Source organism: Ochotona princeps, chromosome 30 (genome assembly GCF_030435755.1).
Source record: "Ochotona princeps isolate mOchPri1 chromosome 30, mOchPri1.hap1, whole genome shotgun sequence".
Classification (NCBI taxonomy): Eukaryota; Metazoa; Chordata; class Mammalia; order Lagomorpha; family Ochotonidae; genus Ochotona; species Ochotona princeps.
Genome location: NC_080861.1, coordinates 15,985,546 through 16,008,414, shown reverse-complemented (window position 1 = coordinate 16,008,414; position 22,869 = coordinate 15,985,546). Strand labels below are relative to the sequence as shown.

Below are 22,869 nucleotides of genomic sequence, written 5' to 3'. Positions count from 1 at the left end.
AACTGGCGCCCATATGGGATCCGAGTGTGTGTAAGGTGAGGACTTTAGCCGCTAGACTACTGTGCCGGGCCATACCCCCTTTTTTGAGATGGCACCTAAAGCTACTTGGAGTCCCAAAGGAGAGGAGCTGCAGGCAGCTGTCTCCCACAGCGTGGGTAGCAAAAGGGGCCCAGACCAGGCTCTCAGGGCATCAGGGGCAAGGTTGGAGCTCGGTTGTGGAGGCCTTGCCCTTCTTCCTCCTGCTACACTCAGTGTTTGGGCTCCTGCCACCTTCATGGGAGGCTCACTTGGAGTTTCTGGCTCCTGGCTTCAGCCTGGTCCAGCCCTGGCCACTGGGGTCATGTGAGGAGTGAACCAGTAGATGGCCTATTCTTCTGTCTTTCAAATCAGTAGACACCTTTAAATGAATTTACAGGAGGCCCCCTAGTGGATGAGACAAACCACACAGGCAAACCTGGGCTGCCAAGCATCCCTCCTGGAGAGCCTCACTTTGAATCCCCAGCTCTGCTCCAGTTTCTAGCTTCCTGCTGATGGGGACCCTAGGGGGCAGCAAGTAGGGGCTCAGATAACCAGGTCTCTATCACACACCTGACTCTTGACTTCAACCTGGCCCCCTCCTGCCTCCTTCCTCTTATAAGCACTTAGGGTTTCAATGAGCAGAGTTCTCTGTCTCTTGGCCTTTCAAATGAGCCTGGCACAAGGGTTTAGTGGCTAAATCCTCACCTTGCAACCGCTCAGGTCCTATACGGGCGCCAGTTCTAATCCTGACTGCTCCACTTCTCATCCAGCTCCCTGTTTGTGCCCTGGGAAAGCAGTAGAGGATAGACCAAAGCCTTGGGACCCTGCACCCGTGTGGGAGACCTGGAAGAGGTTCCTGGCCCCTGGCTTCGGATCAATCACTTGGGGAGTGAACCAGCAGGTGGAAGATCTTTCTGTTTCTCCTTTCTCTTTGTAAATCTGCCTTTCCAATAAAAATAAATAAAATCTTTAAAACCAAAAAACTAACCCAATGATGGTAGGCTAACACAGAAAAGGCTGCCTTGTGCCCACCTTAAGAGGTCCACTCTATGATCATTATTCTACCTGCGACTGACTTCGGTATAACGGCTGCCTGCTCCATTCAAGAGCCACAGAGAAAAGCCCAAGCCCTCTGCAACCTCATGGTAAAAGGAGCATCTCTGAGGGTCCCAAGCCCCCAGCCAACAGCCTTAATCCGATCTTGTTCTTCCCAAGGGCAAAGATAAACCTATTTCTAGAACAATCTCTCAGCAGGCCCACAACTTCTTCCTTGAAAAAGAACAAGCAAGCAACTGCCAAGCCAGTAGCATAAGCATGAAAATGGGAACAAGTTCAGGGCTCCCTGCTCGAGACGACAGGCAGTAGAAACCCATGAATGTGCGGGGTCATGGGCCCCGAGGTAAACCTCTAGGAAAACCCAAAGACGAGAGCTGTCCCGGAGACCAAGCCAAAGCAAGGGCCCCAGCCATCCAGGGAAAAGCTGCAACCAGACAGGAAGTGACCAACAAAGCTTGCGATTCACTATTCTTCCCTGAACACAACAGTCCCTTCTGCAGGGTTAGGTTCATCAATGTTGGCGCCGGCCCAGCAGGATTAACCCCCAACGCTGGTGCTGGCCTGGCCCGATCAACTGCCCCCAACACGGGCACTGGCACAGCCGAATCAACCCCCAACGCTGGCAGCCTCCCAGTGCTGGCGCTGGCCTGGCAGGAATGACCACCGTCCGGGCGAGCAGGGATCACAGGGCTGACCTTCAGAGCTCCGCAGAGTTCCACAGTGTCTGCGTCGTCCACCACGGTGATTCGAAAATTTGGGGTCTGTAGGAGTTCTTTGAAGAGAAGACCGTTCTCCATGACTTTGCTGCCTACACAAAGGTCAGAGACAAGGGTTTTAATTATCACCTCTTGTGGAAGTGTTCACACCTAATACAATGGGGAACTCAACCTGGGTCTGTCAGTAGGAGAGGCAGTGAATGCGCAGTAGCAGACACAGGGGAAAACGACCTTGCACTTGGACCAGGGAACAGGACGCGCATCTCATCCACGGAGAGTCTAGTTGTTTTTTTTTATCCGCTCAGAACTGGAAAAGTAAGGAATTTGTAGTTTAACCCTGTTTTCTCCCAATTTTAGAAGAGGGGGCTTGTTGGGGGCTGGAATCTGGCCAAGTGGCTCTCTCTCTCTCTCTCTCTCCCCCCCTCTCTGTGGCTCTACCTTTCAAATAAACAAATCCTAAAACAACAACAACAAAGGAAGGAAGAGGGTGGTTTGCTCAGACAGACGCATGCTCCGTGAGACAATGGTCGTGCCGTGAGACAGGAGCTGTGCGTCTGAGTAGGGAGTGGGCAAGCTTCAGGTTGTTTTTCCGTGGAATGTTTCAAATATCAAGAGCAGAACGAGGTCAGATGCCCAAGTGTCCAGCTCCCAGTGTGAGAAACGATTGGCTTGGGCCTGGCGCAATAGCCTAGTGGTTAAATCCTTGCCTTGCATGCAGTGGAATTCCATATAGGCTCCAGTTCATTTCCCAGCTGCTCCTACTTCCCATCCATCTCCCTGCTTGTGGCCACCACATAGCAGGAACTCGGGCAACCTCTGTAGAACCAGCAATGTCCAACAGCAACATGGGAGACTCCTCAAAACTCATTCTGATAGAGACAGGAAAATTCCCCCTCTTCCTAGCTTTTAAAGACAACTGACATATTTGGGGCCAGTACAGTGGCTCAACCGACTAATCTTCCACCCGCAAGTGTAAGAATCCCATATGGGTGCTAGTTCATGTCCCGGCTGTTCCACCTTCTATTTAGCTCCCTGCTGGTGGCCTGGGAAAGCAGCAGAGAATGGCCCAAAGCCTTGGGATTCTGCACCCGTGTGGGAGATCTGGAAGAAAACCTGGCTCCTGGGTTCAGATTGGCTCAGCTCCTGCTGTTGCAGCCATTTGGGAGGTGAATCAGTGGGTGGAAGATCTCTGTCTCTCTTCTCTGTACATCAGTCTTCCCAAGATGACTAACCCACTCAACAAGGTTGCTCCTCCACTTCTCTGATTGTGTTTGTCAGATGTTTTCAAGGAGACACCGGTGAAGCCCCAGGGTGAAGGACACACTCTCACCACAAGGGGGAGCTGTAGATGGACACTGCTGCATTTGGAAAAACCAGGGATTCTTTGCCATTGCTTCTGCATTCTCCATATACGACTTCACTGGGCCATCGTTCATGGCTTTCCCAGGCCACAAGCAGGGAGAGGGATGACACACAAAGCAGACAGACAGGAACCGGTGCCCCAAGTAGATGTCGGTAATGGGTGTGGAAGTTCTGCCTGCAATGCCATAACACTGACCCCTTCCCTGAACTTCTGCTGCCCCCCCGAAACACTGCTTCTCAAAAGAAGCATGAAGTGTTCCGACATATTGCTGATGCAATACTGTGCAGACATAGCACACAGTACGTAGAACATGGAAGGTTGTTGCATAGTAATTACAGAAACAGCATATGAATTTTGGCACATTTAATAGCTTTCATAAATAGGAAGACTAAGGGGCCAGCATTGTGACAGGGTGGGCACTGCCACCGCCCGTGACGCCAGCATCCCACTGGGTACTGGTTCCTTGTGCTGGCTGCACCGTTTCTCATCAAGCTCCTTGATAATGGCCTGGAAAGGCGGCAGCAGGGCGTAGCTGAAATGTGTGTCCCTGCCTCCTGCGTGGGGGACCCGGATGAGTGCCTGGCTCTGACCTGACCCAGCCATCTGGGGAATGATTCAATTGATGCAGGATCTGACTCCGGTCCACTACCCACTTTTCTCTGTAACTCTGATTTTTAAAAATGAAATAAATGCATCTTAAAAAGTAGGATAAACAGGAAAATAATAAAAATAGAAAGGTTTTCTTTTGATGATCCACGTTTTCAGGCCCGGCGCAGTAGCCTAGTGGCTGAGGGCCTGGCCTTGCCATGCCGGGATCCCATATGGGCGCCAGTTCCAATCCAGGTGGCCCCACTTCTTATCCTGATCCCCGTTTGTGGCCTGGGAAGGCAGTCAAAGACGGCCCAAGGCTTTGGGACCCTGCACCCTCACGGGAGGCCCGGAAAAGACTCGGGCTCCTGGCTTCAGATTTGCTCAGTTCCGGCTGTTGCAGCTGCTTGGGGAGTGAGTCAGTGGATAGAAGATCTACTCTGTCTCTCCTCCCCTCTGTATATCTGCCTTTCCAATTAAAGTAATAATAATAATGCTCTACATTTTCCCCTGACAATGAGATAAGATCCCTGTGTGTTTTATTTGAAAGGCAAAGTTACAGAAAAAGATCTTCCATCCACTGATTCACCCCTGAAATGCCAGGCCTGGGCCAGGCAAAAGCCAGGAGCCTGGATTTTCTCTTTAATCTCCCATGTGGGTGGAGGGGCTCAAGCCCTCGGGCCGCCTTCTGTTGCTTTCCCAGGCACATTAAGCAAGGAGATAAGACAAAAACCAGTGCCTATATGGAATGCCAGCATTGCAGGCAGCGGCTTAACCCACAACACAACGCTGGCCCAAATCTCTGTCGTTTTAAAATAAAAATAAGAACGGGGAAAGAAGTGTAAAAGGCTAAAAATCTGCAGCAACAATTTCCCACATGTCAGAGGGTGGCCCTCTCCCAGAGCTATGATTTCTGAAGCCACAAAGGAGAAACGATTGACGTTTGTTTTACAATGATAGACGCAAGTTTCACAGTGCTAGCTAAACCCAGCTTTCCCAGAACATCCACAAATGCCATAAGCTTACTGTTACATCAACGCATCCTGTAATACGGCACGTGGGCGTTCAGAATTCTCTAGGTCCTTCTTGGCAAAAATGAAACTTTCACATCCCCAGGGGCAGAATGGTTCCACTGTATAGGAGTGGAGAGAGCTAACTATTCCAGCCTATGGGAGACTCACACAGGGGCGTGGGTTCTCCACCGATGCCTGGCCTTGGGGCTGGGGAGGAGGCTGGAACTTACTCTCTAAGCTTTCGTCACTCACCTAAAGATGGGCATTGTTCTCAGCAGCTCGAGTCCTTGCTGCCATCCTGAGGGTACAGCTACAGTCATTTGTGAGGGAGAGCCCTCACCCCGGGGTACAACCACCTGCTTCCAGCTGCAAACATCCCTGCATGTTTGGGTTGATTACGGGCCATTCATTTCTGGTCCACAGTGGTCAGACAGGCTCCATGGCCTTCCGCTCATGCTGGGGGCCGCTGACATGCTCCAATGCCATGGGATGACCACGGGAACCCCCACCCCACGAAGGTCCATCCTGGGGATAGTCCAGAGAGGCAGGGATGAGCCTGCCATGGAGAACGGCAGAAGTGGGCACACACACACGCACGCTCACCGATGGTGGTCTCGCAGAACTTCTCGGCGGCCACCTCGCTGGCGATGTTGGCGCCCATCAGCACGCTGATATCAATGCCCATCTTCTCGCGGATGATGTCAGAAATGAGCTTCAGCCCCTCGGGGCCCTCGTCGATGCCCTGCAGGGATGGGAGACGTGACAGGGGACACTGCACATCCCAGAAGCCTGTCATAGCTGCTCTACAAGGGATCTGGACCCAGACAGACGATGGCACGGGTGACGCTTTGCTCCGACACTGCACACAGAACCTGTGTCTATACTCCCTAAAGAACAATAAAACGGGCTCGTGCTGTGGCTCAACAGGCTAATCCTCCACCTGTCGACGCCAGCATCCCTTACAGGTGCTGGTTAATATTCCACCTGCTCTGCTTCTGATCCAGCTCCCTGTTAGTGGCCTGAGAACACAGCAAGATGGCTCAAAGCCTTGGGACCCTGCACTCACCTGGGAGAGCAGAAAGAAGCTCTGGCCATTGTGGCCATTTGGGGAGATAACTGGTATATGGAAGATCTCTCCGTCTCTCCTTCTCTTGGTAAATCTGTCTTTCAAATAAATAAGTAGGGCCCAGTGGCGTGGCCTAGCAGCTAAAGTCCTCACCTTGAACACTCCGGGATCCCATATAGGCACCGGTTCTAGTCCCGGCGGCTCCACTTCCCATCCAGCTCCCTGCTTGTGGCCTGGGAAAGCAGTCGAGGACAGCCTAAAGCCTTGGGACCCTGCACCCATGTGGGAGACCTGGAGGAGGTTCCTGGCTCCTGGCTTTGGATCGGCATAGCACCGGCTGTTGCGGCTCACTTGGGGAGTGAATCATTGGACGGAAGATCTTCCTCTCTGTCTCTCCTCCTCTCTATATATCTGACTTTGTAATAAAAATAAATAAATCTTAAAAAAAAACTAATAAATAAGTAAATAGATAATAACAATAAAACAAATAGAATAAAATGAACCTATATCTGGCGCTCAGACCAGGAAATGGAACACAGGGTTGGGCATCGTAGCACAGCACACTAAGCTTCCAATTGGGATGCCTGTATCCCAGCTGAGTGGGATGGAAGATCTTCCTCTCCTCTTCTCTGTATATCTGACTTTCCAATAAATATAAGTAAATCTTTTAAGGAAAGAAAGAAGAAAGAAAGAGAGAGAAAGCAAATTCTCGCTTTAGGGAACCCCCGGCTATAGTCAGCCCTGGGGCCTGCCAGACAGCAGGGTGGCCCTAGCCCTAGTCGCTGCCAAGTTCACCTGCTGTCACTCCCACATGGCGCTCCACTAGGCTTGTGCTGTGCAAGGTTTCATTACCTGAACGCAGCCGTGACTTGCTCCTCACCGGGAGCAGATGGCCGCGGCCCCCAGGATTCCAGTCCAGCGTGGAGCCGGTGCCCAACTCACCTTGATGAGCGTGATCCCCAGCGCCTGCTTGGGCACCTGGCCGGTGATCTCGTCACAGATCCTGTGGATGAACTGATGCGGGATGACGAACACCAGCAGGTCTGCGTCCTGCACAGCCTCGCTGAGGTTGGAGACGGCGACCTGCAACGCACAGCGCACCGTGACTCCAGAATGTAACAAAAATTCATTTCTGCTGCTTAACCCACCAAACCTTGGGCCCTTTGCCATGGTAACTGACAGAAGTCCCATGGTTAGAGTCAGGGGGAAAAAAGCCACCCCACAAGGCAACAAGGGGCGGGGCCGGGACATGGGAAAGAACTGCCGAGCCTCGGTGCTGCTCAGCTGAAAATCACCCGTGGAAGGAACCCGGCGTGCTTTCAGAACCCCCAGGGTCTTACCACGTTTTCTGGCAGCTTGTGTCCGGGGAGATATTTGACATTTTCATGGTCGTGATTTATGATGTCTGTCAGTTTCCTCCCATTCACCGTTTCTTCAAAGACCCACATCTTGACCGTGGAGGCAAACTTCTGGAGCTTCTGGACATTGTTGCCAATGATTTTTGCAACCGCGGAACCCCTACAAAAACAATCGGGGGACAAGCAAGACATTCAGCCGGCTGGAAGGAAGAGCAACCAAGCCCTCCAGGAAGATGTACGAGGCATGCTGTGATTCAATTCCAAGCAGGAAGCTGCACTCAGAGGGGAGGTCAGTCACCCTCTGGCCATCTGGACATGACGCCTGCTTTCGGCAGGAGAGCCCAGGACATGGCACAAGGTCTATATGCCCCCTACCTTGACAACATCAGTTTGAACATCTCCCCCTCCGAAAACCCCACAGCTAAAATGCTCCCCAATTCAGACTTTTCTGAGCACCAGCCTGACTCCACAGGTGGGAAAATTTCACATTAGGAAATTCGGTTTCAGGCACAAAACTATAAAGAGCAGACTGGCGATGTGGCATGGTGGGTTAAGCTACCGCCTGTGATGCCAGCATACCATATCTGAACGCCAGTTGCAGACCAACTGCTCCACATCTGATCCAGCTGCCCACAAATGTGCTTGAGAAAGTAGTGGAAAGTGACCCAAGTACTTGGGCCCCTGCCACCTGCATGGGAAACCTGGATGGAGTTCCAGCTCCTGGCTTTGGTTTGGACCAGCCCTAACTACTGTGGCCATTTGATGAGTGAACCAGCAGATGGAAGGTCTCTCACTGACTCTCCTGGCATTCTGTCTTTTAAATAAACCTCTTAAAAATTATAAAAACTATGGGCCCGGTGCGGTGGCCTGGTGGCTGAAGTCCTCGCCTTGAATGCACAGGGATCCCATATGGGTGCCGGTTCTAGTCCCGGCAGCTCCACTTCCCATCCAGTTCTCTGCTTGTGGCCTGGGAAAGCAGTCGAGGCCATCCCAAAGCCTTGGGATCCTGGACCCGTGCGGGAGACCCAGAGGAGCTCCTGGCTCCTGGCTTTGGATAGGCTTACCTCCGACCATTGCGGTCACTTGGGGAGTGAACCATCTGATGGAAGATCTTCCTCTGCCTTTCCGATAGAACATAAATAAATCTTTTTTTAAAAAGATTTATTTATTTGATTACAAAGTCAGATATACAGAGAGGAGGAGAGACAGAGAGGAAAATCTTCTGTCCAATGATTCACTCCCCAAGTGAGCCACAACAGCCGGTGCTATGCCGATCCGATTCCGGGAACCAGGAACCTCTTCCAGGTCTCCCACGCGGGTGCAGGGTCCCAAAGCTTTGGGCCGTCCTCAACTGCTTTCCCAGGCTACAAGCGGGAGCTGGATGGGAAGTGGAGCCTCCGGGATTAGAACCGGCGCCCAAATGGGATCCTGGGGCATTCAAGGCGAGGGCTTTCGCCGCTAGGCCACACTGCCGGGCCCCTTAAATAAATAAATCTTTAAAAAAAAATCACTGAATCTTCACAGCAGGCCACAAGGTCCCTGATCCTACGGGTAAACAGAGGCTGGAACCCACACAGGTCACCCGAGGTCATGCTGCCCTTCCTGCGCCAAAGGTCAAACCCACATCTGAGGGCTAGACCATGGACTGAAAGCACATACCACAAAGGTCGGCCGTGGCACTGCGTGGGGCGCTCAGTCACTTGGTCTGCCCCTGCCGAGGAAGCTGCTGGCGGGACTCAAAATTCAATAAATTCATGGCCGGAGGATGTTTCAGTTGATCATTTAGCATGGCCAAGGAATGATGCTAAAAATACCCAATGGCCCTTGGCAAACCAGGAGGCTGCCCAGCCCTGGCACGGGCCCCAGAGATAACGAGGAGTAAGAGAATGGAAAGGTCACTGGGTTCCCAGAGCCTGGGAAACATGAGTCCACGCTGTTCCAGGAGATCCCCAAACCAATGGCACTGCACCACGGTGGCCAGGCTGGCCCGAGCTGCAGATGTCCGGGCGCTCATTGTAGGGCCAGCCGTAGGATGGCACGAGCTGGGGAGAGGATGAGGGAAGGTCATTGGCACCAAGGTCACCAGTGTGGAGTCTGTCCTGCTGCCACAGACTTGTAGAGAGGGGCAGAGCGAAGAAGCAGAGAAATGAAAGAAGATGATGGAGTTGTATGGGAGAAGGGTGACCCTGGGATTAGAACTGGCGCCCATATGGGACCCTGGGTGTGCAAGGTGAGGACTTTCACTGCTAGGCTACCGTGCCAGGCAAGATTTTCACTAGGCTGGTGATGTGGCACACCAGCCAAACACGATGCCAGAAAGGAACGTGCAGCCCCTCCGTCTTTTTGCCCAGCAGGACCCTGAGGTCTGGGAAGGAGTAGCCAGGGCTCGGCCAGGTTCCCCACCTTCCCTACCCGACCACCCCTCCAGAAGTGGCCAGTCCAGTGATGGGGTGGGCGTTTGCCTGGCAGTTCAAGGTGGCTCCCACATCCCAGGGCTCCAGCTCTGGCCCCATGCCCTTCTCCCCCCACCACCCAAGGCCGTTTAGGAAGTAAACCTTCAGAAGGGAGAGCTCTTTCTTTGGCTTCTCCTCCCACAGACGTTCATAGGGGATTTTTGTTGCTGTTGTTTTAAACTAAAAAAAAAAAAAATGTTGGCTTCAGTAACATCTGACACTCACAAAAGCAACCCAGGAAAGAAGAAGAAAAATATTATGAACCACCCAGGGAGAACCCACATTTTCAAAGAGCTTTTAAAGTGCAATCAAATGCCAGCACATCTGATGCAAATATTAAAAAAGGGAGTCTTTTAAAGATAGATTGAACTTGGAGAACGTCGATTTGACCTCCTGGCCTGGGAGCTCTCTAAGCCTCCAATCAAAGAGAGAAGGCACAGAGTTGGGAAAAGATCAATGTGAACAACTTCACTCAAAGACAGGCTTGGAAGGGTGGGGACCTCCAAAAAGGCTTCCCAGTGGTCCAAGTTCAAGCTGCAGAGGAAGCAAGATCGGCCCTCTCTTGGGGGTCATGATAATCAACGCAGAAGTGCATACGTGACAGCCATGCCCACTCGGACAGCCGCCATCCAAAACAGGTGGTAAGACCTACTGGTGAGGATGTGGAGAAACCAGAACGCTGTGCGCCGCCACCATGACGGTGTGACACTGTGCGGCCACTGTGAAAAGGGGCTCTCACCTCGCCACCTGCACGTCGGTGTTCACAGCAGCAGTTAGTAACCGCGGCTACCCCCAGGTACCCCTGCACCCACAAAAGGAAATACCTCCATGTGCTACAAGGTGGATGCACTTGGATCTACAAGTTCGACCCAGACAAACACTGCACAACTGCCCTGCCATAAAGTATCAGGAGACCTCAAGTTCATGAACAGATCAAATCAAAGGGTGGCTACCAGGGGAATGCAGGTACAACTTAATCAGGACTAAAATTCTGTTTTTCAAGATGAAGAATTCTGGAGGTTGGTTATACAACACGAATTCTTGATTCTGAACTGCATACTAAAATAACAGGATTGACAGGAAGCACACCAGTACTACACAGGACCAGCCACGAGTCAGGTCCTACTCAAAGCAAGGAGCCAGGACTGATGTAATGGGTAGAGCCGTCATTGGCAACACTAGCACCCCAAAGGGGTGTTGGGCAGGAGGAGGAGGGCAGGCAGCCCGCAGGGTCAGGTTGTAGCATCCACTGAGCAGTGAGAACTGGAGCTGGGGGCAGGCTGGGGAGGTGACCTGGTCAGGAGCGGGCCCCCTGAATGGCCTGAGCACCTGAGACTGACAAGATCCTCAGTCTCAGAGAACATTCCATGGCCGTGTGGTGTGATCACAGAGCACGTGTTGTGGGATGGGGCTACCGCTGCTGACTCCAGAGAATGCACGGCAGAAGAACATAGCCATCGTATGTGAAGGACAAGACAACCGGATCCTCTAATCCCACGCAAAACCTCGACTTCCTTTTCCAAGGGAGGAAAGAAGAGCAAGTGGCACAATACTTCACGCCAAGTTCCCTTTTTGTCTTTTAAGATTTATTTTTATTAGATAGGCAGCTTTAGGGAGAGGATGTCGCTGTCCTGCCAATAATAACATGCATGGACTAATGACTGATGATCAATATGCGAAATTTATTAGGGGCAACAGACTTTATACACTGAAGGTCATATAGGATTAGGGTAGAGGTATTTAGCTCATCAACAAACCCATCCACTGTTTCTATGCAGAAAGAGAAATCTTCTGGTTCACAAGCTGGGCCATTCAGAAGCCTGGAGCCAGGCATATGTCACCTCTTACAGAGTGACCATTCAACACCCCAAGGACACTCCTGCCTCCATGAGGTCCCTGCGGTGGCCTCAAGAGCTCATCTCCAGGGTTGGCACAAATGCAGTCTGAGGACGAGTGGCAGTACACCTCGGCCTCACCCTCCTTACACATCTCCTTCACCCCTCCTCCTCCAATCCCGACTCTCTCCATCCGTGCCAGAGGCCTATGTGGGTCTGCAATCTCCATCCCCTCACCTCTGGAGTAAACATTTAAAAGTTAATGATTCTGTTATGAAAAACATAAAGGCAAAAAACGAAAAAAGCATGGCTCATACTTGTAGTGTCTTGGCACAGCAATTAAGATACGGCTTGGGGCCTTGAGGGAGTGGTTCTTGCTTGTACTGTGCGTCAAAGAACAAGTGGGTGTGAGTGGGCTTGTTGTAGGTGACTTACTCCCATGCCCCTTGCATGGCTGCTGCAGTGGCTACTCATGAACCATAGGAAATGGGCCGTAATGATGACATCCATGGCCTGGCACCATGGCTCAGTTGGTTAATCCTCTCTTTACAAAGCACTGGCATCCCATAAAAGCACTAGCTCATGTCCTGCTTGCTCCATTTCCCATCCAGCTCCCTGCTTGTATCAAAGCCAAGGAGGATGGACCAAAGCCTTAGGACCCTGAACATGCATGGGAGACCCAGAAAAGGCTCCTGGCTCCTAGCTTAGGATCAGCTCAGCTCTGGCCATTGCTGCCACTTGGGGAGTTAACCAGTGGATAGAAGATATCTCTCTCTCTCTCTGTCTGTCTTTCCTAATCCCTGCAAATCTGCCTTTCTAGTAAAAATAGATAAATCTTAAAGAAAAAAATGATGGGCCCAGCGCAATAGCCTAGAAGCTTAAGCCCTCACCTTACATGCACTGGGATCCCAAATGGACGCTGGCTCTCATCCCATCCAGCTCTCTACTTGGCCTGGGAAAGCAGTCAAGGATGGCCCATAGCCTTGAGACTCTGCACCCACATGGGAGACCCAGATGAGGCTTTAGGCTCTGGGCTCCTGGCTTCGGATCAGCTCAGCTCCGGCCGCTGTGGCTACTTGGGGAGTGAATCAAAGATTTTCCTCTCTGTATATCTGACTTTCCAATAAAAATTAAAAAAAAAAATGATGATGACATCCGGTTGGAGAGCCACACTGGCAGACTGGCTCACCGTAATGCACTGGAAGCACACAGGACAGCCTGCTGTGTGGGGTCTTTGGCCATCACTCCTAGGAGAGGAGGCACCCGGGGGCCAAATCCAAGACAAAGCCACATGGCACATGCAGTGTAGGTGAAGCAAAAACCACGCACACCAGCGAGACATGGACACAAGGCAAATAGGCTCTTCAGGAGCAGCTGCGTGGGAGAAGGTGGGGTCAAGGGCCCACTGGCAGATGAGCTGCACCTGCTCAGACAACAGCCTCCTCCTCAATACCAACAGTGCCACCAGCTCTGCCTTGGAGGGGTTCCTGCCCTGCTGCCACAACAGCCCAAAGAAGGAAGGGGCTCCCGGGACAGGCCGGCAATAAAAGGCCATCTCAAGCTGCCTTCTGTTCAAAGCTGGAAACCTTGGAACCATTTAGGACTCTCTTTTCCTCTTTTTTTTCCCTTAATTTTTATTTTTACATAGAAGCTTTTAAATTTACTCCCACCATGAGTTTATAAACCCAAATCCCCCAACTTGGCTGTTTTTCCTGTGGGGGATGTCCACGCCACATGGCCTTGCCTCAGGCCTCCTTCACCTGCCTTTGCAGACTTGGTAACTCTGTGAATTGCTTTACATCAAAATAACCAAATGGGTGTAGCATGCTAAGACCCTTCCTGCAGCGCCATCATCCCATGTGGGTTGCTAGTTTGAATTCCAGTTGCTCCACACTTCTGATCCGGCTCCCTTGCTAATATGCTTGAGAACGCGGCAGAAAAAGGTTCAGATACATGGCTACCTACACTCATGTGGGAGACCTCGAAGACCCAGAGGAAGGGGTCTTTGCGTGTAGCTGTCACGGCTTTGTCTTGTCCCTACTCTGTTCCCCGCCAGTGCCGACCTCCAGTGTAAACTCTGTGGTCTCAGTCTGTGTTTGATTCCAGTCCATGGGTGAAAAAAAGTATACGGTACAGACTGCCTAGCAAGGTTTCTCCCTTTACCAGAAGACTATAAATAAAAATGTATTTTATCCAAAAAAGAAAGAAACTGCTTGGGACACCGGGAGTTCCATATTGGAATGCTGCTGTAGGCAGCTTCCTGCAGGGCATACCCTGGAAGACAGCAATGCATGCCCAGCTCGGGCACTGGTATCCCCTGCAACCCATGCGCGAGACCTGCATTGAGTTACCAGCTCCCAGCTTCTAGATGGACTAACCCGAGCTGGTGTGGCCATGCGGGGGAGTGAAACAGGAGATGGGAGCTCTACCCGGCTCCAACTCAATGGGTTCAGGTCAACTTACTGTGTCAGTAAGGGCACACATCAACTGTCCCCCAAATTCTCAGCTGCAGGGAGCAATCCAGGGATGCCCAAGAATGTCTATGCCATGGTCTCACCCCCAGCCTTTGCAGACTACCTTTCTTAAACAAGGATGGGAGCGAATCAACCTGTTTCAAACACAACTTCAATCCAGCCCAAGTCTTTAGATGAATGTAGCCTACAGGCCCCTGTGCTTCTGGGCTCTTGTAGGACATTGTGACCCTAGAAGGTCAATGAGCACAGGATTACAATTGATACCTTTGCATAATTGATTGGATTTCATTTGCATGAGAACTGAAGGTGTACCATTGTATAATTAAATGGATATCGGGGCTCGGCGGCGTGGCCTAGTGGCTGAGGTCCTCGCCTTGATCCCATATGGCCGCTGGTTCTGATCCTGGCAGCTCCACTTCCTCTCTATCTCTCCTCCTCTCAGTTTATCTGACTTTGTAATAAAAATAAAAATAAAATCTTAAAAAAAAAAATTAAATGGATATCATTTGCATGAGAACAGTTGAGTGGATAGCATGTGAATGGGAACACTTGGCGAAATATACAAAACAAAAGTTGCTGTTGTTGAAGTTGTGTAGTGACATCTCATTGGAGGAGATGATATTCTACCAGCTCTACTTTCAGACCAAGGATGGTATCCCAATGAAACTGTTGAATATATCTGGACAAGGAGATGCTGGAATCTTCGCATGGTCCATGCCCACAATGAAGGAATCATGAGACTGGCTCTGATCTGTACTACTGTGACAATATGGAGGAATTCAATATGGGGGGAGGGTTTGGGGAGGGGCTGGGCTGGGAGAATGCCAGAGCTTATGAAACTATGTCATAAAATGATATAAAAAAAAGTACAGAAAGTTTATGGGTTTTGTTGTAAGCTCATTACCTCCTCCCTTATCCTATATGACCTATTTGTATAAAGTCTGATGCCCCTAATAAACTTCGGCTTTTCGACCATCTGTCAGAGTCTTTGCATGTTATTATCGGCCCCGTGCACCAAGTCCATCACTACAGGACAGCGACAGGCTCCCTGAAGCCACTTGGGGAGTGAACAAGCAGATGGAAGATCTTCCTGTCTCTCCTACTCTGAAAATCTTGCTTTCCAAGAAAAATTTAAAAACAAACGGGGCCCAGCGGCGTGGCCTAGCGGCTAAAGTCCTCGCCTTGAACGCCCCGGGATCCCATGTGGGCACCGGTTCTAATCCCGGCAGCTCCACTTCCCATCCAGCTCCCTGCTTGTGGCCTGGAAAGCAGTTGAGCTCGGCCCAAAGCCTTGGGACCCTGCACCCGCGTGGGAGACCCGGAAGAGGTTCCTGGTTCCCGGCATCGGATCGGCATAGCACCAGCCATTGTGGCTCACTTGGGGAGTGAATCATTGGATGGAAGATCTTCCTCTCTGTCTCTCCTCCTCTCTGTATATCTGACTTTGTAATAAAATAAATAAATCTTTCAAACAAAATCTCCTATGGGTGTTGGGTCTCCACTCTGCTTTTGATTTCAGCTTCCTGCTAACGCAGCCTTGGAGGCAACAGGTCCCTGCCACACCCTTGGCAGGCCCAGATTGAGTGCCTGGGTCCTGGCTCAGAGCTGGCCCTGCCCTGGCTGTGGCAGGGATATAGGAGTGAACCAGCAAGTGGAAGATTTCAGTTTGTCTTTCAGATAATAATAATAAAAAAGGCAGCAATGGACAAGAACCACATAGTGCCAATTCTAACAACCACTGGCACCTGCTATCTGTTGACACAATGACTGATAAAACCATTCAAACCCTGCCCCGGCAGCAGTGCTGCAAACTCACTCCAGTGTCATGCAAAACCGGAACTTTTAAACCTGAGCTGCCCCTGGAGGAGCTGGCTCTTTCCTGCTCATACGCCTGTGTCCTCTGTGGCTGGGATGCCACCCTCCTTCTTCCTAATACTTGCTCATTACAAAGAGAGACATAAAATAAGCAAGTACAGATAACTGGCTTCCCATATGCTATTGAGCGCTCTGGCGTTACAGACACATTCATCAATGGGTGAGTTGTGCATAATGGTGCAGAGACAGCAAACATTAGAGAGCCCATCTGGAGGGGACTGATCAGACAGGGGAACATGCATACCTGGGAATATGACACAACCACAAAAAAAGAACCAAGTTTTCCACGGATATGGAAAGATCTGTTTACAGTTAAACAGAAAAAGGACGAAAACATGGGACTGGCACAATGGATTAACTGGCTAATCCTCCACCTGCAAGCACTGTATACCATATGGACACCGGTTCATGTCAAGTGGTTGTTCCACTTCCAATCCGGCTCCTTGCTTACAACCTGGGAAAGCAGAAGAAGAAGGCTCAGATCCTGAGGTCTCTGCACCCGTGTGGGAGACCTGGAGGAAGCTCCTGGCTCTTGCTTTTGGATCAGCCCAGTTTGGGCTGTTGTCAGTGATGGAAGCCCGTCTCTCTAGCTCTTCTTCTTTCTGTAAATCTGCCTTTTCAGTAAAAATACGCAAATCTTAAAAAAAGACAAAAGCAGCAAGTTGAATACAACAGCCAGATGGTATGCATATTTTGTTTAAATCCCAGCCAAGTTCCCTTAGGAGGCAAGAGAAAAGCAGAGGCATTCCAGCCACTCCATCACTTAATAGCTACATAACTTGGAGCATGTTACGCAATTTTCTGTATGCTTCAGCTTCCTGTCCTATAACATAGGGTGGAGACAATCCCTGGTACTGCAAGGATGAACTGAGATAAGACTTCAACCTTTTAGGACGCCTGGCCTGAAGTGAAGACTCGGAAGTGTGAGTCCTCATTATTTAATCCAACACTTGCACAGTGGGAACCGGAAGTGCCAGCTAGGGCCTCAGATCTGGGTTTCTGTGTCATCTGATCAGCTAACGATAAGCACATCTTCCCTAAATCCCAGTTACATTACACAGGGATAATAATATACCACATAGGGTTATTAAGAAGTTTAAACAGATACACAGACAATGATACCTAACTGGTAGCCATTCTCATCTCTCTAAGGAAGAAGAGACGGAAGAGAAACGAAATAGGTGAGGTTTAAGATACAAAATGCTGTGCTGGACATTGTAGCACTGTGGGTTAAGCTACCATTCAGGCCAGCAGTTCCCATATCAGAACACAGGTTCAAATCCTGGCTGCGCCACTTCCAATCCAGGTGCCTGCTAGTGCACCTGAGAGCAACAGGTGGTGGCTCGAACACGTGGGGTCCCCGCTACTGACATGCGAGACCCAGTGCAGCTCCTGGCTCCAGCTGCCATTTGGGGACTCAACCGGCAGATGCAAAACCATTCTAGCTTTCAAAGAAATAATAAATCTTGCAAGAAACAAAAAACAAGAAATGTAAGGTTAAGATTGGAAAGCTGAGCACCTAGAACAGCACTTGTGGTTTTTATACTAAGGGGTGTGTGTGTGTGAAACTGCTGATTAAGTATCCTTTTTCCTTTCTAATTGCACAAATGTTTTCACTGCTGCACATCAGGGAACAGTGAACCCTCCCCCAGCCCAGCTCCGGAAGGACAGAGGTGTGGTTGGTGCCACCTGTGCATAGGGACAGACCTGCACCTGGCCACGGAGTAGCCAGAGCGGGGTTTGCATGTGAACGGTCGACAAGCCTCCACCTTGGGTTTTGTGCCAAGCCAGGCCTTAGCACTCCCTGGGCTGCAGCCTCAGAGAACACATCCGGCTCAGGGGTGACAGGAAGCCGAGTGCCAGAGGCTGGCGCCTCCCTAGAAAGTCCTGTGGTTAGGCAGCAGTTTACCCCAAGCCACTTCTACGTCCTCTCCCATCCTTCCCTGGATTGGCCAAACTCCAGGCTGGTCTGTTCTGTGCCTTAATAAGGCTGATGAAACTAATCGTGATAACAGCGACTGACACTGGTCACCACACACACTCCCCCCACCCCCGGGTCATCTCATGTAATCTTTAATGTAATCCCACACAGCAGGGACTAATGTGGTCAGCGAGCATTCACATCGCTGGAGGAGCCGCCTGCCTACGGCCTCAGAGCTGCACGGGCAGTCGGACTTCCAAGCCGCCCTCCTGCAACTCGGTTATCTGCCTCTACAGGTGGTGGTGGGGGGGGTGTGTGTGTTTCTGGACGAAAGTTCTACAGATTGGGCCCAGTGTCTTAGCTCCTGAACTAGATTTTCCCCTGTGTGAGGATTAAGCTGGTCAAGAAATTTGGTTTCACCTTTGCATGCACCTGAAAAGCTTCTGTTGTTTTTTTTTTCCAAATCATAAGCGACAGACAAGTCACACAGGTTAGGAAATGCGCCCACCCCTCCCAGTCCCGCAGCCCAGCAACAGGCAGCTCGGCAGCGCTGGTGTTTGCAAAGGACACCTCCCCTGACCTCTCTCTGGCCTCTAAAGAACATTTGCCAAGGGACAGGACAACAAGGGCACGTTACACGACCTGCTTTCCTTTCCTGCAAGGTCTCTGGCAAGCCAGCCAGTTTCACGACAACTGATGACAGGTGAGCTAGGTAACACGGGGAACACGCCGCGGGTGGGACGGCATTCATTGAGGGCTGCAGCCACCTTTTACCTCTGCGCTTAAAAATGACAACACCTTTATTTTCATAAGCACCTGGAGCTGCCTCCAAGTCCCAAGTGTAAATACTGCTCAAAGCCAACTTTACATTCTTGAGGGGAGGCCCCGATCAGGAAGGGCCAGTCTGAGTCCTTTCACAGCCAGCCAAAAGGCTCCAAGATTCTAAGGAAGGGAAGTCTGTCCTAGCCAGATTGTAATTCACCAAGTGTACCTTCCAGGGTAACTCAGGCTTTAAGGGGCAGGAATTAAAATGTAACAGCCCGGGACAGAAGCTCCACTATGTATTTCTTTTGATCTTCCAAGCCCTTCTACATCTCCTACCTGCAGGTGTGTTGCTTAGGGCAGGACTGTAGCCAGTTATGGCGGGAGCCCAGGCAAGACCTCAGGACCTACCTGGGGTATCCCTGAAATGCCTACTGAACCAGAACTGCTCCCCTACAAGCACCTCCCTGTTGTTCGTGGTTTCCTAAGCTTCCCAAGATCTCTGGGGGAGGCTGTGATTTGCTCTCTAGGACTGGAGTGTCTTTGCCCGCACAGCAGTGACAGAAAAATCAGCAATCGTTCCCATCTGATGCCATAATTAGCAGAGCCAGGCAGCCAGCCCAAACCACCCGCACATTTCTCAATTGCTCTGCCTCAGCCTCACAGGCCAAGTTCTACTCCATTTCCCTGGGGCTGATGGAGTACAGCGGCATGAAGAAGCTGTGGGCGGGCAGCCAAATCCCCGTGGAAAGGAAGGCTGGGGCTTCGCTCCACTACTCCTGCTCCAGGCCCAGACATGGCATGGCAAGACCACTGCACCTTGCACACCCGCAGAGGGTGTCATCTGCTGAATTCTATGCATCAGGAAGCTAAAGTTAGAAGAACAAGTGCTTTTCCAGTGGCATGGCCAAGAGGGCAGCTGACATCTCACTCAAATGACCTTGGGGTCCACGCTGGCAAAGCCACACTGTAAGAGCAAATCAAGATCTCCAGCAGATGGGACCAAGTCCATCAACTGGGTGTGCAAAACATTCTTTTGTGGGTTGGAAGGGGTGGGGGTGGGGGGAGGGAAGCAGCTTTCAGAAAAGTGCATAACCCCCTAGTGTCTGAACTAGTTGTTTAGAGGAATTCAGTCAACGTTTGCTTGTGTCTGATGAAATTCCTCCAGCGAGAACAGACATGATGAACCCCGGCTTTCCTCCAGGTGTTACTTAGGGGACAAATGCAGGCGGAAGGTGTTGCATCCTTTGGCACTAAAACATTACTGAATGTATAATCTAATCAAATATGACTTTAGGGCCTGGCGGCATGGCCTACGCCTTGAACCCGCCAAGATCCCATATGGGCACTGGTTCTAATCCCGGCTGCTCCACTTCCCATCCAGCTCCCTGCTTGTGGCCTGAGAAAGCAGTCGAGGACGGCCCGATGCATTGGGACCCTGCACCCGCGTGGGAGACCTGGAGGAAGTTCCTGGTTCCCGGCTTTGGATCGGCAAGCGCTGGCTATTGCGGCTCACTTGGGGAGTGAATCATTGGATGGAAGATCTTCCTCTCTGTCTCTCCTCCTCTCTGTATATCTGACTTTGTAATTAAAAAAAAAAATCTACTTAACCCATGCCAGGCACCAGGGTAGGAGGCAGGAAGGAGGCGAGACAATCAAGACAAATCATTAGAGTGCAGTGAGAGCTCAGGGAGCAGCACTCAGGGTGAAGACACTGACCTAAGACAGAACCAGATAAGGTCTGTTCCAACAAGTACTTCCTGGGCACGAAGCACCCATAGTACCTGCAACAGGACTCCTGGAAGATGTAAGAGTGATGTGTGTCAGATCACCGCCAAGCACAGGTGAACAGGGGCGATTAAAGGGCATCCGCATGCCCTTCTGTGCCAGACCTTCGGGGGTGTGAAAGCTTGAATGATACTACATTCTACTTTCCTCTGCCACCCACGCTCCTCCAACACCCATTTAAACACACCGGGGCCTCCCACTGTGTAAGTGTGCCAAAGGGCACCGACGCGGCTGACATCTGCAAAGTACTTGCAAGAGCTCCGAACACAAAGCATTTTACTAGAACCGGTCAAGTTCAACGCAGCCAGGCACAGAGGCAAAGCTCCCCCCTCAACCCGCAAACATCTCCCCAGGATACCAGCAACGCTTCCCAGAGCTGCGGCCTGCTGAACTTGGCATTCCCTCCTGAGAGCACGTTCCTAGGTACCAAGAATCTGTATGGATTCCGAAGAAGACGAACGCCTGCCCCGCGTGGGACTCAGAGAGCAAGAGCCCCTTCTGCTCACCCTGGCTCGATTTCCCCCAACGCCAAACCGCTCATGTCTCCCTCAGATCCCCCACCCGCGAGATCGGCGGCGACGAGGGGAGAAATCTTCCCCAAGCGTGGCGAGCAGGTGCCCGGGTTGCAGACAGGTGCCCACCCGCGCACGGCGCCCTCCCGGTGCGGTCCCCGCCGCGGGCACGCGGGCCCACCAGTCCCTCCCGCGCCGATGCCCAGTGCGGCCTCCCTCCAGGCTCACGGTGCCCATCTTAGCCTCGAGGTAGCCCGCCCTGCCTCTCTGCGCGTGGTGCCCGCTGCCCACGCCGCCCAGTGCGCCCCGGACACGGGGGCTTCCTGGAGGCGGAGCTCGCGCCGCGCGACCACGTCTGCTCACCAGTTTCCCGAGCCCACGATGCACACTTTCAGGGGTGCCGCTGCCATGGCCAGGCCGAATGCAGCAGCCCGAGACGTGCCCGACTGTCCGAACGCCTGCCTGCTTCGCCTGCCTCTCCGCTCGTTCCGCTCGGCCCGAAGCGGCTCGCCGCCGCCCGGCCCGCCCGCCTGTCTTTCCGCCAATGGCCGCAGCCACCCCCGGGTGCCTGAGGCCACAGCTGACAGCCGGGAGGACCCGCCCTGTCCTTCCCTGGACCCAGTGCGCACGCCTAGCCCCTGCGGGCCGCCCCGCCCTCCAGCCCGACGCGTGTCGGGACTTGTAGTCTCTACCCCTTGGCCCGGGCGTGCAAGGGCGGTCGCTTGCACCGCACCACGTGCACGCAGGCCCCGGTCCGCAGCGCCGCCTGTGCGCCCCGGGCGCGCTGGCTGCGCTCCGCTCCTCAGGACGCCTCAGGCTTGCGCCCGCCCCCAGCGTGTCCCCAGCGCGGGAATCTCACCGCACTGCTCTGTGGAACCCAGTGAGGCCGCAGGGTTGCCTGTCAAGTCGAGCAGACCTGAGACAGAGGGGTAAGTGCACACTCCGAGCTTCACAGCCTCGGGCTCGCTGTGGGAAGTAGACGCACAGCCAGGCGGCCCTGCCCCTTGGTCGTGAACTCGGACGTTGGTCTGTACAGTATCAGCCAACTCCAGGGTTGGAGTCCTATTTCTAAACTAGAAACAGGTGGAGCGGAGGCAGTCTAGCCCTCGCCATCTACCTCGCAGGACGCTGCCACTCTCCGCTGTCTCCTGCTGCTGCTGCGTTGGGAAACCACACTTCCCCCTTCGCGACAGGTGGAGTTTTATTAAAACTTCTGCGGTGTCTCTGCGCGCGACGCTGGCTCCAGAGGAGAGGGAAGTTTTTTTTTACCAGCTGCTGCCTGCCCTCCAGCAGCTCCTGTCAGTGACATCAAAAGCCCAAGAGGAGCGTCAGGCAGAATACAGCTCCTGGCTGTCAAAGTAACTGGCCTTTTTTGTTTGGCCCAGTCTCAGTGGAGACTGGGCCAAAAAAAAAAAGGCAAGTTACTTTGCTGCAGGGCCTGTTCGCCTGACGTCCTTTGGGTTAACTCTGAGTTTTGTTTTCTTCTGTGTTACCTAAGGAAATAGGTAGTGGACAAGGCACACTTTCTCCCCATTCCCTCTCTCGCTTTTGTTCTGTTATTTTCCCGCATGCAATGACGCAGGTGGAGGTAAGGGGAACAGAGTGAAGCTTGATGAATGCTTTCTTCCTTGGGATGACAAGATGGATTTGTCAAATTACGGGATGAAGTATATGGGCACCGCGGAGGTCTACGCCACAGATGTACCTGCATCCTTCATCTAAAAGTTGTATACCTCATCTGAGAACTGTTATTCCTGAATGCTCCAATTCCAGCCACCTAAAGAGGGTTGCCCGGCCATGCTGTGGACACACCCTGGTCTGCTGTCCATTCCTCCTATGCACACCTTGCTAGAACAGACATTAGTTTATAAGACTAGTTAGCGAGATTAAAAATAAAACTTGGTCCCAGCACAGTAGCCTAATAACTAAAGTCCTCCCCTTGATTGTGGCCAGATCCCATATGGGTGGCAGTTTGTCTATCCTGGCGGCCCCACTTCCCATCCAGCTCCCTACTTGTGGCCTGGGAAAGGAGCAGCCTGATTTTCTTGCAGATCAAACAGCTCAGCGTGGG

The 22,869-nt window shown here is 52.0% G+C and overlaps 1 protein-coding gene across 1 annotated transcript in view; it reads right to left on the bottom strand.

Moving 5' to 3' along the window:
• Positions 1-21,434, bottom strand: part of GPD1L (glycerol-3-phosphate dehydrogenase 1 like) — a 28,900-nt gene extending 7,466 nt beyond the window's left edge. Inside the window, exons 1-5 of the mRNA XM_004588255.4 lie at positions 21,162-21,434; positions 7,161-7,338; positions 6,763-6,903; positions 5,358-5,496; positions 1,770-1,882 (exon numbers count right to left, since the gene is read on the bottom strand). Of these exons, the coding sequence (XP_004588312.2) occupies positions 1,770-1,882; positions 5,358-5,496; positions 6,763-6,903; positions 7,161-7,338; positions 21,162-21,208 (618 nt within the window). The 5' untranslated portion in view covers positions 21,209-21,434. The remainder of the gene's footprint in view (positions 1-1,769; positions 1,883-5,357; positions 5,497-6,762; positions 6,904-7,160; positions 7,339-21,161) is intronic.
• Positions 21,435-22,869: the final 1,435 nt, after the last annotated feature.